The sequence below is a fragment of the Hemicordylus capensis genome, chromosome 3 (assembly GCF_027244095.1).
Source record: "Hemicordylus capensis ecotype Gifberg chromosome 3, rHemCap1.1.pri, whole genome shotgun sequence".
Taxonomy (NCBI): domain Eukaryota; kingdom Metazoa; phylum Chordata; class Lepidosauria; order Squamata; family Cordylidae; genus Hemicordylus; species Hemicordylus capensis.
Window position 1 is genome coordinate 247,945,647 of NC_069659.1, and position 15,216 is coordinate 247,960,862.

A 15,216-nucleotide genomic window follows, 5' to 3' on the forward strand; every position below is an offset into this window, starting at 1 on the left:
GTTTACACAGAGAAATAATAAATAAATAAGAAGATGGCTCCCTGTCTCCAAAGGACTCACATTCTTAAAAAAAGAGAAAAAAGATAGACACCAGCAGCAACAGTCACTGGAGGTGACTGTTTACAAATTGAAATAAAAATATCCATGCAAACTCATTCTGTTCTCAGATTTAGCTAAAGTATTGTCCCATTTCCCCATAACCTTAAGCAGTGAGTTAGCCAGACAAAAGATATAATCTCTGCAAATCTGAAAAGTGTCATGTGACCCATTGGTAAATAATGTAAGGGATGCCTGTAGGACACACAGGCCAGTTTGTCTTGTCCTTGCTATATTCTAGTAAGAAACTACCTTCATTCTATTTGTTTGTAATCTCAAATTAAACTCACAGAAGCAACTGAGGGGTAGGCATGGTTCTTAAGGCCAAGTGCCAACTCAGTGTGCACTAGAACACCCTGCTCTACAGTGATGGCAGCCTCAAATATGGATTGTGCGGTGGGGAAATGAAAGGAAGGCTTTCACCTCTCTTGTAGACTACCTGATTCTTTTGGTTCAGATGCTGTTTTAAGTGCTGCTACTGAGTGGACAAAAGTAAAACATTAATTATATAAAATGTACCTCAATGTACCTTTATGCCTTGTGATTAACATAAAGTTGTATACATACCCCTTTCAAGGGGACTTTGAAAGCAATGAATCGGGTTCCTGGTATAGGTTGTCCAACTGGTGATACAGTCCGCCATCTGTCAACAACAGCAAAATAGGTTTTCACTGAAACCTCCTTGTGTTAAGATACTGCACGATTGCAATGGTTCATAGATAACATTAAGGCCGCAATGCAGACACATTGGCATGCAACAGAGGGCTGCTTTTAGATTACTGCACCAGTCAACTGATGTAGGGGCACTGGGGTTTAAATCTATATATCCTGTAATGGAGGAAAAGAAAGCCTAGATTCCAGTCCCCGTAACAGATCACTGGCTTTGTCAAAACCGATGGTGGAACTGCTTCTGTGTGGTGCTGCACACATAGTCCACAGTTCAAGATTATGAAGCCCCAAAAGCTACATGTTCAATTTCTTTTGTGTACTTGGTTCTCAATCCGGTAGAGAATGAATACCCAAGAGTCTTTGCTCATGGGTGCATCACCTTTGCTGCATCCGGTTGCATGAGTTTATGTATTACTTTTGTAGTTTTCTTTCCAAATAATGAATTCTCAATAAATACAAAAAGATCTTAGCATATCAACATGTTTTTGTAGTTGCAGATAATGGTCCTGATGGAACCATTAGTCTAGCAGATGACTGCACATTTAAACTGTGGTGGAAAACTGTCTACTTCACATTCTATTATTATTTTTTATATCCATGCAAACCCACTTTGGGAACTTTTTTTGAAAAGCAGTATATAAATATTTGTTGTATTCATATTCTAGGAACACATACAATGACTATGAAAAGTCATGCCTATAATCATATATGTGCAGAAGAGTTACACTGGAACAAACTAATTGTATAATACATCTACCAGCCATTTGTGGAAAGAGAAACATTTTATCATAAATAATTTCTCTACATGTTAATGGACAGGATTCCTGTTAAGTCCTGTGCATGAAATTGCAGAAAAGGTAAGAGAATCTGGGTGGAGTCACTGTGAAATTTTATGCACAGCAACTGTGCATGATGGAAGGATGTCAGAATCCATTATTAGGTTCGAAACTGGCTAATTTTATTTTTCATTTTGTGTCCATCAGCCATAGCATTCAAAATAAATAAATGTAACAGCCATTGAAATATCAGGGCATGATCAAACCAAAGCTAAACACTCCTTAGTCCCATTTATTTTGATGGGCGAGGGTTAAGCATGTGTTTTACTCTTCCACTGAAATCAATGGGACTTAACTTGGCTTAACTTTGTCCTTAATTTGATGCATTATTTACAACTCATATAGTTTGGTAATTGTACATTTGTGTTTTAATATTTATTTCGTATTGTATATAGATTAAGATAATAAGAACAAATGTGTCCCAATATTGGAATGGTGGCACTATGAGCATGTTCTTTTTCTATTTGGGAACTTTGGAGACAAAAAGGAGAACAGAATCACATAAAGAGCAGACAGAAGGCTATGCCAGCTGGTCAAAAGAGTCAAAAGAAAAATAGCAAACACCAGATAAGAGATTCAGCATATAGGTGCTTATATGCCAATGCCAGAAGCCTCCGAGCCAGGATGGGTGAACTGGAGTGCTTGGTTGCTAACACAGAAACAGATATAGTGGGCATAACAGAAACATGGTTGAACAGTGAGAACCAGTGGGACACTGTTATCCCTGGATATAAACTCTATAGAAAGGACAGGGTGGGGCACCTTGGAGGTGGAGTAGCACTGTATGTTAAAGAAGGGATAGAATCTAACAAGCTAGAAAGCCTAGATAGACTGGAGTCCTCCACAGAAACCCTATGAGTGACAATACAAGGCCAGAAAGGAAGTGTGCTATTGGGGACATGCTATCGCCCTCCGGATCAAAATCCTGACAGTGACTGGGAGTTGGGTGACTTCAATTACCTAAACATAGCCTGAGTAAGTTCACAGTTTGGTAATGACAAAGAGGTCAAATTTTGAGATATGCTGAATGACCCTAGAACAGTTGGTCTTGGAACCAACCAGAGAGAAGGCGACCTTGGACTTAATTCTGAGTGGCACCCAGGACCTGGTGCGGGATGTCAGTGTCATTGACCCTTTAGGGAACAGTGACCATAGTGTGATCAAATTTAGCATACATGCGGGGAGAGAAGCACCAAGGAAGTCTAACACAGATACTTTGAATTTCAGAAGAGGAAACTTCTCCAAAATGAGAAGTATGGTAAAAAGAAAACTGAAAGGAAAATCAGGAGAGTCACTTTGCTCCATAATGCATGGAGTTTACTCAAAACCATAATACTAGAAGCCCAGTTAGATCATATACTCCAAAGCAGGAAAGCTACCACTAAGTTCAGGAGGATACCAGCATGGCTAACAGGTAAAGTCAAGGAAGCCATAAAAGGGAAGAAGACTTCCTTCTGAAATTGGAAGGCCTGTCCAAATGAAGAGAACAGAAAGAAACACAAACTCTGGCAAAAGAAATGCAAGGTGACAATAAGGGAGGCAAAAAGAGAGTTTGAGGAACATTTAGCTAAAAGCATAAAAGGGGAATAACAAAAACTTCTTTAAATACACCAGAAGCAGGAAACCTGCCAGGGAGATGGTTGGACCATTAGACAATGAGGGAGCGAAAGGGATTATTAAGGAGGATATGGAAGTTGCAGAGAAGCTAAATGAGTTCTTTGCGTCTGTCTTCACGGCAGAGGATACTGAGCATATACCTGTTCCTGAAACAGGCTTTTCGGGGATGGAGGCTAAATAACTGAGTCAGATAGAAGTGACAAGAGATGATGTTCTAAACTGTCTGGAAAAACGGAAAACTAGCAAATCACCAGGACCGGATGGCATCCATCCAAGAGTTCGCAAAGAACTCAAATGTGAAATTGCTGACCTCCTTGCTAAATATATATAACTTATCTCTGCAATCAGGCTCTGTACCGGAGAACTGGAAAGTAGCAAATGTAACACCAATTTTCTAAAAGGGATCCAGGGGCAATCCAGGAAATTACAGGCCGGTCAGCCTAACGTCCATTCTAGGCAAATTGATGGAAAGCATCCTCAAGGATAAAATTGTAAAGCACATAGAAGAACAGGCCCTGCTGGGAGAGAACCACCATGGCTTCTGCAAAGATAAATCTTGCCTCACAAACCTTTTGAGTTCTTTGAGAGTGTCAACAAGTGTGTGGATTAAGGTGATCCAGTTGACATAGTATACCTGGACTTCCAAAAAGCTTTTGACAAAGTTCCTCATCAAAGATTCCTGAGAAAACTTAGCAGTCATGGGATAAGGGGACAAGTACATGTGTGGATTGCTAACTGGTTGAAGGACAGGAAACAGAGGGTAGGGATAAATGGAGAGTTTTCACAATGGAGGGAAGTAAGAAGTGGGATCTTCCAGGGATCTGTACTGGGACTGATGGTTTTTAATTTATTCATAAATGATCTAGAAGTTGGGGTAAGTAGTGAGGTGGCCAGATTTGCAGATGACACCAAATTCTTTCAGGTAGTGAAATCCAAAACAGATTGTAAGGAGCTCCAAAAGGATCTTTCCAAATTGGGTGTGTGGGCAACAAAATGGCAAATGTGGTTCAATGTTGGCAAGTGTAAATTGATACACATTGGGTCGAAAAACCCCAACTTCAAGTATACATTGATGGGATCTGAGCTGTCAGTGACTGACCAGGAGAGGGATCTTGGGGTCGTGGTGGACAGCTCGTTGAAAGTGTTGACTCAATGTGCGGCAGCTGTGAAAATGGCCAATTCTATGCCAGGGATCTTTAGGAAGGGGATTGAAAATAAAACTAATACTATAATGCCCTGATACAAAACTATGGTACGTCCACACCTGGAGTACTGCGTACAATTCTGGTCAACCACATTAAAAAAAGGACATTGTAGAACTTGGAAAGGTGCAGAAGAGGGCAACCAAGATGATCAGGGACCTAGAGCACCTTTCTTATGAAGCAAGACAACAACATCTGGGGCTATTTAGTTTAGAAAAAAGATGACTACAGAGAGACATGATAGAAGTGTATAAAATCATGCATGGTGTGGAGAAAGTGGATAGAGAGAAATTCTTTTCCATCTCACATAACATTAGAATCAGGGGTCATCCCATGAAATTGATTGCCAGGAAATTTAGGACCAGCAAACAACACAACACATAATCAACTTGCGGAATTCTCTGCCAGACAATGTGGTGACAGCCAACAACCTGGATGGCTTTAAGAGGGGTTTGGATAACTTCATGGAGGAGAGGTCTATCAACAGCTACTAGTTGGGGGACTATAGGCCACCTCCAGCCTCAAAGGCAGGATGCCTCTGAGTACCAGTTGCAGGGTAGTAACAGCAGGAGAGGGGGCATGCCCTTAACTCCTGCCTGTAGGCTTCCAGACAGTGGGCCACAGTGTGGAACAGGATGTTGGACTAGATGGGCCTTGGGCCTGATCCAGCAGGGCTGTTCTTATGTTCTAAGATATAGATGTTCATTTTAAAAATTCTTAGACATTAACAAGTTACTTACTACTCACATGCAAGTGTGCATAGAGTTTTACTTTTTAGTGATGCAGAATGCTATTTCTAAGAGAGACTTCATATACCATATACATATATGTGGTTTTTCCACACAAGCTTGTCCTCTGTTGTGCAGGGTTTTCAATTGCAAAAGACATGGTCTAATCACATGTTCAAATGAAGAGTGGTCATTGCTTCATTGCCTTAGTATACTTTGGTGAAACCTGTATTAAGTCTGGAAGGAACTTTCTGAAATCTTATTTTAAGACTGCAGTATTCTGCAGGTAGTGTTTGGGGTTTTTACCATGCTCTATTCCAGCAATATCTCCCTCAGGTGTTTTTTTTTAACACATCATCAAGTCTAACTCACTGTTTTGCAATTTTTAGTTAATCCTGATAAAAAGTATTACAACACTTTTCTCTCACTCTCTCTCACACACACCCTCCCCAGCATAGTACACAATGGGCTATTCCAGACGTTGATTCTACAGTTCTTTATGAGACACAAACTCCAATTTGGACATTGTATGCGTGTGGATACTTCTGTACGCTGATACATGGGTTTTTTTGTGTGTGTGTTAATTTTAAAAGTGAGCTTGGGCACAGGTATCTCAAATGCATGATATAGATATGAAGTGTATTGCTGTACCTGTGTTCAACACAACCTGTGAATAACTGTACATGTGTTCAGAACTGTAGGTATTCTGTACACTCATGTTAATCAGTCAATCCATCCACAGGTGATGGATCACCAAGATCAGTCAATCCATCCTCAAGTGATATTTTGGTTTAAAAATAAGAAAACTCCACCAGAAATATTAATCCATTTCTTCTTATGGTTACACCAATCAATCCCACTCAGTGGAGCTCAATCACAGCATTACATAATTATTTGAAGATTGTTTATTGAGTTTAAGTTCCAGTTTGGGCTGTTTTTTCCATAAACCATCATTTTTTGCAAAATGAAGGATCCAAATGCATATCTGAATAACTGACAAAACAAAAGTCTATATAAGGTGAAGATGATGGGTTTCATACTAGGTAACTTTAAATTGCTCTTACTATCAAGGGAGATAAATATCAACAGCTTGTCTGGTCAAGTAACGTTTGCTATTATTATTAGTTATAGGACATTTTAGAATATAAAGTGCCCTGTAACAATTCCCAATCTAATCAGGTGGTCCAGAAGGTTTCTGTGGTCAGTGGTAACAAAAGCTGCTAAGAGCCCAGGAGAATCAACAGGGTCACACTGGCTCATCCATCTCCTGGTATAGGTTATAATGAGGCAACCTATTCTCAAAATGGTTTCAAAACAATAATGAAATGGGTTTAGAAAATCAAATTAAAAACATTCTCAGTGTGGTCTATATTTGTATTTTTTTTTAAATGAATAGGCTAGTGAATGAAAACCAGAATGTACATCTTAATTTTGTAAGTTAACTAAACCACACTAAGAACATGATTGACACTCTAAACCTAGAACGTATATCTGGCAGTAAAAATGTTAGAACTTCTGTAATGTAGGTGTTCCCATGCCACTTCAGGTAGTATCTTAAAGGAAGCAACTGTGGGCAGACTGGCAACTGACATTTCAAATGATGCTACACTATCATTGGTGTGAGATGTAACCAGGCACCAACCTCACCTGTCATTAGCAGCAACACCATAATGGCTTCTAAGCTGCCACCAGTAAATATATAGGGCTTTATTCCCAACAGGGCATTAAAAAACCCCAAACAGGAACAAAAACAAGACCACCACAGGACACAAATAGTTTTGACTTTTATTTGATCTTTGACATGAAACAGTCAAGTGCATATAGTTTATATACAGATATTAAATAACAACAGGAGGCCTCTGGCACATTGGCAGATGGTGAAAACACTGACTTCTCACTACTTGGAGGCCTTTGGGCATGTGCAGTCAGTGAACCAAAGTTACTGCCTTGATTGCTGCAGCACCATGTCATCTTCTGAATTCCACTAATAGGAATTTACAATACCTTGATGGCTTTTCAGGAACCAAATTAGGACAACAAACTATTATATTTTCCAATATTTTTTTCAAGCTATGATATTAAAAGTATATTACATAATATTTGTGGTTGTATGATCTCTCAAAAATGGGAGTATATTCTATTACTAATTATAAAGTTAACCACATTTAAAGTAATTGTCCATATGCAATATATTTACCCTTTTAATAAGTACAATAACCAACATTATCAAGTAACTTGATAAAAGAAATAGATGAATAGGGAGATGACATGCAGGTGACAAAGTACTCAGGGATAAGTGGAAGTCTATGACACTTCAGTGAATGATTTGTCATTGGTCATAAGTAGAGCACATATAGAATAATAAAAGAATACTATTTCCTGGGTATTAAGCAGTACTCTGCATATCCTTGGTGAACTGAGGTTGCAACTGTGTTAAGAGTAGAGCCTGAAGTAGCAAAGGGCTTCAAATGCTTTGAGAACATTACTTGTGCTTGTTAAGACTGAACTATGGAGAGGTCTAGAAATCCACACAACTTTGTAGATCCATATGCAAAGCTGGTTCTTGGACCACAGATAACCGTAAAATTTAGTTGGGCTGTAGCAAGATTGGATTCCCTCCCCCAACTTTCTTCAGAGAGACTCAAAGGGGAGAGCAAAGAACAAGCTGCCACCCAGCCCACAGCCCTCCCTCCCAGGCCCATTTATTTATTTGATTTTTATACTGCCCTTCCAAAAATGGCTCAGGCCATTTGCCCCCTTGTTGAGCTGTAGCTATGCCCCTGAGAAAAACAGTTTGCTTACCTGTAACTAATGAACTTTAAGTGATCTGTAGACATTCATAATCCTTGGTTCTGCACTTGAGCAGGAAATTGTGGGTGAAATGCTCAAGCTCCTTGTGGCTCTCAAGAACCACTTCTCGCACTCAGTGCACCCATTCATTTTGGCAGTTAGAGCACCTCCTTCTTGGTTTCCTGGATGACCGCCTCACCAGATGATCATCCGGCAAGCTGAAGTTTAGAGACTACTGACAATATAAGCTTTGTACATTTACTGCTGCAGGGAGGTTCAGTTTTATGAATGTCTACAGATCATTTAAAGGTAATTAGTTACAGGCAAACATCCTGTTTATCTTTAATATGATCCACAGTACGTGCATAATCCTGGGTGTTTAGCAAACTTACCCAGGATGGTGGGAGCTGTACATTACTGCAAGACCCTCTTTAGTACACCTCTTCCAAGACTGGCAGCTGCAGAGGACCTGAGATCCAATGCATAATGTCTCACAAAAGGTAGGTCAGACAACCAAGTCACTGCTTTACAAATATCTTGGGTATGATTTCGGCATGGATGAGCCGCCAAAGTTCTACAGGCTCTAGCCGAGTGTGCCTTTAGTACACGGAGACTCAAATTTTTTTATATGCTACTAGCTAACCTGGTGCAGAGCATCTGTGCCCCTAGTTCTCCCTGTCTCTCCCCCCACCCCATTTCTTTCATTAGCACGACAACCTTTTCAGGGGATAACTGTGTATATGGAGTGTCAGTTCTTAATGCCACCCACTTGTTGACCCCTTTTGCTGTAGTTATGGCAACCAGAAAGGCAGTCTTTAACTTGACTAGTTTCAAAAGGGACAGTTGCCATCAGTTCAAATGACTTCCCTGATAGAGGTGATAGAACTAATGAAAGACTCAATTGTTCAAGTGGTTGATGTATCGGGGGTTAGAGATTCAGACCTACAGAAAATATTTTACTATCAGGATGGGGAAATGCCATGTGGCCATCCCAACACTTATGTCGAGATGATATGGCTGCTAAATGGACTTTTATGGAAACACTGACCTTTTTAGAGTAGTCAAATACATCAGGACTTGTCTCACTGTGGCCTCTTCAGGAAGAAAGTCCTTATTAGATGCATAACCTTTGAACCTTTCCCACTTGTAGGCATAGTTTCTCCTTGTGGAACGTTTCTGCTCATTATTTTATTTAGCAGCCTATCCTCTATGCTGTCAGTTTCAATGTGTGCAGATCTGGATGCAGTATCCGACCCCTTTCAGATTAGACTCCTGTCCTAAGACAGTAGGTCTGGACACTGTGGCAGTCGCCAGTATCTTCTGAGTGACAGACACAGTAGAATTGGAAACCACACCTGGCATGACCACTAGGGGGACAGCAATATGCAGTTTGCATTCTCTTGAAGGACCTTGGCATCAGGGGCATGGGGACAATGGAGCAAGGGGGGATGACCGTCCCTCTACCACCAGGGTCGGGGAGGGGGGCACCTTGGCACCTCCTCACCCTGGGCACCCTTTTGCTCCCTTCCATACCCAGCCAGTGAACAAAGCATAGAGGCAGGGACAGGAGCACCCAGTCAGCAATTCAACACACCGCTGACTGGGGAAACTGCACGGGCTGACTGCCCCCGTCCCTAGTATTGGCCATGACCCCCACATCTGATGTCAGATGTAGAGGGTGTGGCTTGCAGCATGTGTATGCTTTGCATGTGTTATTAAAAATAAAGAGGGGCAGGATAGCCGTGTGCAGGACACTGTCCTCCAGCTGCAATCAAGCTCCCTGCTTATCACCCCTAGTCAGCACCCTGCTTATCAGAGGAAAAGGAGGAAGCAAAGTAGCTTGTTTTTCCAAGTTCTGTAGACTGCTTCTCCTTCTGAGTTCCTCCTGAGACGCGACCTTGAGCAGTATTTTGGAAGTTTCTTTTTGCTTTTTGTTGCAAATAGGTCTATAGAAGGAGCCCCCAACACTGGAAGATTTGCCAGAACATTTTCTGTTCCCCATTAGTACAGAGCAATTGGCAAAATACAGTGGACTATATACCAATCCCACATTTGTATACTGAGGGTACATAGTGATTGGGAAATTGTACCTCCCCATCTTTTTATATACATGATGGCAGTAGTATTGTCCAGTTCCATTTGCACTGCCTTTCCTTTTATAAGTGGGAGAAAAGATTTCAGCGCTAGGAACACAGCCATTAGTTCTAGGAAATTTATGTTTAACTCCCTTTGATGGTTTTTCCAGATGCCCTGTGTCCTGTGACCCTTGCAGCAGAGGATGGGATCTGGAATGGAACACCAGTCAATGTTTTGTCTAAAGTCTACCAACACAGTGAACACAGAACTGTCACAGGTATTTCCAGGGTTCTCTGCTGGCTATGGATATTGGGAAGACTGGCAGGAAATACAGCTGTATGGGGCACATCCTTAAGCACACATACAGAACTGTAGCATTGCAGGATGCCATGGAACCCAGCAGTCTCTGGGTTTGATGTGCATCTTGAATTGGTTTCTCCCATAACGTTTGTTGTAGGTTTCTTATCATAATTTGTCTCTCTTCTGGTAAATATGCCTTTTTTTGTTTGTGCATCTAGTATTGCTCCTATATATTGAATTTGCTTGACAGGGTTCAAGTGGGACTTCTTCCAATTCACCTAGATCCCCTGGTCTTCCAGTAGACAAAAAACATGTTTTTAACTTGTTTTATATTATTGTTAACCACCCTGAGACAAAAGTTTGGGGCGGTGTACAAATTTGATAGCTAAATAAATAAATAACGTATTGTGTCTGAGAACTTAACTCATTTTAGCTGCAAGCAGTCAGAAGCCATTCATCAAGGTATGGGAAGACAGAGATTCCCTCCATCTGTAGATGAGCTATGATAGTGCTCATGCACTTCATGAAGAACTCTGGTGTGGTGGACAATCCAAACGGAAGCACATTGTATTGGTACACTGCACTTCCCACCATGAATCACATACTTTCTGTGGCTGCTCTGTATGTCAATGTGGAAGTAGGCATCCTTTAAATCCAACATTGCAAGCCATTCCTCCTTGCAGTGGAGTGGCAGGATACTTGCGGCGTTATTATTTGAAACTTCCTTGAGAGGAAATATTTGTTCAACCATCGTAAATCCGTTATGGGATGTATCCCACTGTCCCTCTTGCGAATTTGAAATTAACAGGAGTAAAAGCCTTCTCTTTGAGAATTCCAATGTACAGGGGCAATTGACCCCTTTCCCAATAGAACCTTCACTTTGACTAGAGTTGCTGGTGTATACTTTATCCCTGTAAAGACAGGCAATGCTTTGAATTCTGTTGCATAACCAGTTGTGACAATGCATAGCACCAGGCATTTGATATTATGTTGTGCCATGCAGGTGCATATCAGGCTAGTTTTACAGCAGGGAAAGTGGAGGTTGTTTTTGGAAAAGGTGGAGTGATGCAACAAGCAAAGATGCTGCTTGTTCTGCTCCTGTGGCTTTCCACAGGAACCTTGTTGCCAATTTCTTGCTCCATATGCCTTCTGCTGGAATGGATGGTTTCCAATAGGCTTTTCTTTCATTAGGCTTATATGACTGCCGTTGGCATCCATACTGCCTGTTTTTATAACCTGTATAGGACTGAGAGGAAATTGTAAACATTTTAGCCGTGTACTTGTACTTCTTTAATTTCTCCATCGTGTTGTTTCCTCACTACACAATCCCTTCCCATCAAATGTAAGGCCCTCAATCTTTTCCTTCATGTCCGATTGAAGATTCACTGACCAAAGCCATGCATGACGCCTTAGGGAAGTTACTGAGACTCCATCTCAGCCAAGTGTTTGCCATACTGAGGTGTTGTCTAGTAATGGCAACTGACTTTGCAAAGCTATATTTGAACTTTGTTGAAAGTCCTCTGGAAGATTAACATCTTTATATAGATTATCCCAAATTCAATGATGAAATTTTGCCATACAGGAGATGTAGTTTGCAATTGTAATTGAAAGGCAGGCTGTTGAGTAGACTCTTCTGCCCATATTGTCTATCTTACACCGTTCTTTGTCCACTGAGGTGGAATGGTGGCAAGTGAACTTAGTGCTTGTCGCACAATCAATAATGAAAGAATTTGGTAGAGGATGTTTAAGTAGGAAGGAAGAATCCTCTTCCTGTTCTCTGTATAAACCTTCTAGTCTCTTAGATGTTGGGTTAAAAGTAGATAGCATCTCCCCAGGGGAAGAACCACCATAGTGCGAACAGGTTCCAAGAACGTGGGCCGCTGTGCTCAGGGGTTGTGTCTCACACCCCAGCCATGTCACCTGCGTCCATGAGGGCATGGCTAGGGGGCTGCTGAACCAGGGCCGCTGCTGGCCTCCCTATGCACCTGCATCTCCCAAACTGATTGCACTGCTTTTGTTATCACAGGTAGCATAGGCAGAGCAACTGGCTGTGTAGACTGTGAAACTGCCATGAATTCATACACTGGATCTTTGATCTAAGTAGTCTGCTTCTTAATTTGTAGCTCCAAGGCTTCAGCCATCTCAGCCACCTGAATGTGGTACGCTTTTAATTCTTCTGTAGGTGAAGTAGATGGCCTGGTAGGGACCAGCTCATCAGGAGATGGATCTGAGGGATCTTCTGTGGCAGCAGATTCTGCCTCAGAATCTGAGGAGGAGTCATGCTCCTCACCTGAAGAAGGATAATTCACTTAAATGGGTGGGGTGGGATCTGTAGCAGCAAAGTCCTGTGCCTGTTCCGCATCCATAGGCGTAGTCTGTACCACTTTGGCAGTTACTGGCACAACTGCTGCAAGTGGGGGTTGTTCCAGAACTCTAGTTGAGGTCAGAGCAGAGGAAAGTACAGTCACAGTAGCAGGAATTCTGAAAGCTGTAAATCCAGACTACACCCCCAAAGCTGGAGCATCTGGTTTCTGAACTGTAAACTGAGGTAATGGATCACTTCTTTCGGACCTCATATGCTCCACAGAATCAGACTTCTGAGCTTTCCATTGACGATACTCGTCATAATCATAAGGCAAGCTTGGGACACGATGCAACAGTACACTTTAACAGCAGATTGCTCCCCCGGCACCTGTGGTTGCATATACAATCTAACGATGCTGATGAACTCCATTACCCCAAGCGGGTCCAGCAATGGAGCAATGAGTTGGAGCTCTTTGTGTGTCTCCAGATGCCAAATGTGTAGCATGGGGAGAGTACTATATAGTTGGCGACATGGAAGAGGTCTTTGGAATTCCTCCTCCATATTGTCCTCGACATCAAGACCCTGGATTAAAGAGCCCTTAAATGTCAATGTCGATGGAGTGGTCTCTGTTGAATCCAGAAGAGAAATCAAGACCCGGCCACATCTCTGTCAATGGATCCTCATTGACTTCAATAATTGATGTCGATGTAGATGGTCGACCTGAAGGACGAGATGGCATGTCTGTTGACATCAGAAGTTTTGTCAACTTTGACTCTGTGTTCTGGGTTGAGAGTGTAGCCTTTGAAACTGGTGGCACGGTAGAAGCAGGCTCTCTCTTTATCAGTGTGGACACCTACTAAGATGTCTGCCCCAATGTGGACAAGGACTGCGATGACTGATGGCGACCAAGGAGGAGATTCTTGTGGCTTAGCTATCTGGACTGTAGATGAAGAAGGAGTCCGATGAGACTCCTCCACCTCATGTGTTTGCCTTTTCTTTGGAGAAGCCAGGTGCAAATACTAATCAGAAGACCTTTTCTTTTTCTTGTGGTGTACTGCCAGGGGAGAGCCCTTCAACACATCAGCCGGACTCTTGAACCCATGCTTCCTCAAGGTCAAGGTTGCGCTCAGTATCGAAGATTAGGCTGGCCCAATGGCATCTGTGACTTTGATATCGATGTTGGTACTGACATAGGTTGTGGTTCATCAAAACAGTAATTCAAAAGTCAAGCTTTAAAAAAAACACCAGTCCAAAACCAAACTAATTGAGTCAACATCACAAAACCAAGACAGTAGTCCAAAGCCAGTCCAAAGTTACAAAAACCTCAGTTAAACTCACAGTGTCTATTTCACAGAACCAAGTCTGACGAGGAACAGAGTCTGACAAGGCAAATGCTAAGGTGGTCAGAACGGAGCTAAAGGAGACACTCCAACCACCAATATAAACGGATGTGCTGAGCGCAAGAGGAGGTTCTTGAGTCCCATGAGGAGCATTAGCATTCCACCCGCAAGGTCCCATGCAGGCACAGAACCCAGGATTATGAGTGTACTCCGGATCCCATTAAAGATCCAGTACTACTGTGTGTATTTTTTAAGTTGTTGATTGTGTAGTTTTTTTTTTAAAAAAAATTGCTGCACGTATTTTATGCTTTTATTTGCTATTAAATTTCTCTTTCAATACTAGTACATGTCCTCAAAGGATATCAACATAAAAATCCTAAGTTCCTTAGCCTGAAGTTTGTATTAGGTCAATGGTTTCATATGCCCTGATCTCTTAGACTATCAATGCTGCCGGTTTTCCCTCTAACAGGGATTCTCAGATGTTGTTGACTACAACTCCCATAATCCCCAAGGGCATTGAAGCTGGGGCTGCTGGGAGTTGTAGTCAACATCTGAGAACCCCTGTTAGAGGACACACTGAATGCTAAAGCAGAGAAATGGTCAGTGAAAAACGAGGAAATGACAACAGCAGGAGGCCCAGGGCCAGAGTTATAGCAGGAACGCATTGTGGATGTAGCAAGCCAACAAATGGGTGTTGCTCAAAAGCCAACATGGCAGGGAAGAATGCATCCAAACGGAGCACTACTACTGTACTCTGCTTTATGCCAGCCACCTAAAGGTTCAGCAGGGAGATGCTTGACTAACAAGCAGAAGGTTGCTGGTTCAAATCTTCGCTGGTATGTTCCACAGACTATGGGAAACACCTATATCAGGCAGCAGCGATATAGGAAGATACTGAAAGGCATCATCTCATACTGTGCAGGAGGAGGCAATGGTAAACCCCTCCTGTATTCTACCAAAGAAAACCACAGGGCTCTGTGTTCGCCAGGAGTTGAAACAGACTTGGCAGCACACTTTACCTTACTCTGCTCTACGTCTTTTAAATATTTATTGTTCAATTTTTAAACCACCTTTCATAAAGCAACCCAAGGCAGTGGACAAAAGTTAATACCCAATACAATTTCATAAAAATCACATTTTTCTTTCTGCTTACTAGGGCTCGTTTATTTCACAACCCATTGGGTTAAAGGTTCATAGACAAAGCTGAGATTGTTGGCACTAGGTTTTCCCTACCCACCCCTAACCATACTTTGAACC

At 41.9% G+C, this 15,216-nt stretch overlaps 1 protein-coding gene across 2 annotated transcripts in view; it reads right to left on the reverse strand.

The window, feature by feature from the left end:
* LOC128349312 (uncharacterized) overlaps positions 1-15,216 on the reverse strand; it is a 48,046-nt gene that overhangs the window by 21,370 nt on the left and 11,460 nt on the right. Inside the window, exon 3 of one of the 2 annotated variants that reach the window (XM_053305381.1) lies at positions 664-739. The exons of the other annotated variant lie outside the window; for it this stretch is intronic. Within the exon in view, the coding sequence (XP_053161356.1) occupies positions 664-739 (76 nt within the window). The remainder of the gene's footprint in view (positions 1-663; positions 740-15,216) is intronic. 2 annotated transcript variants of the gene reach the window in all.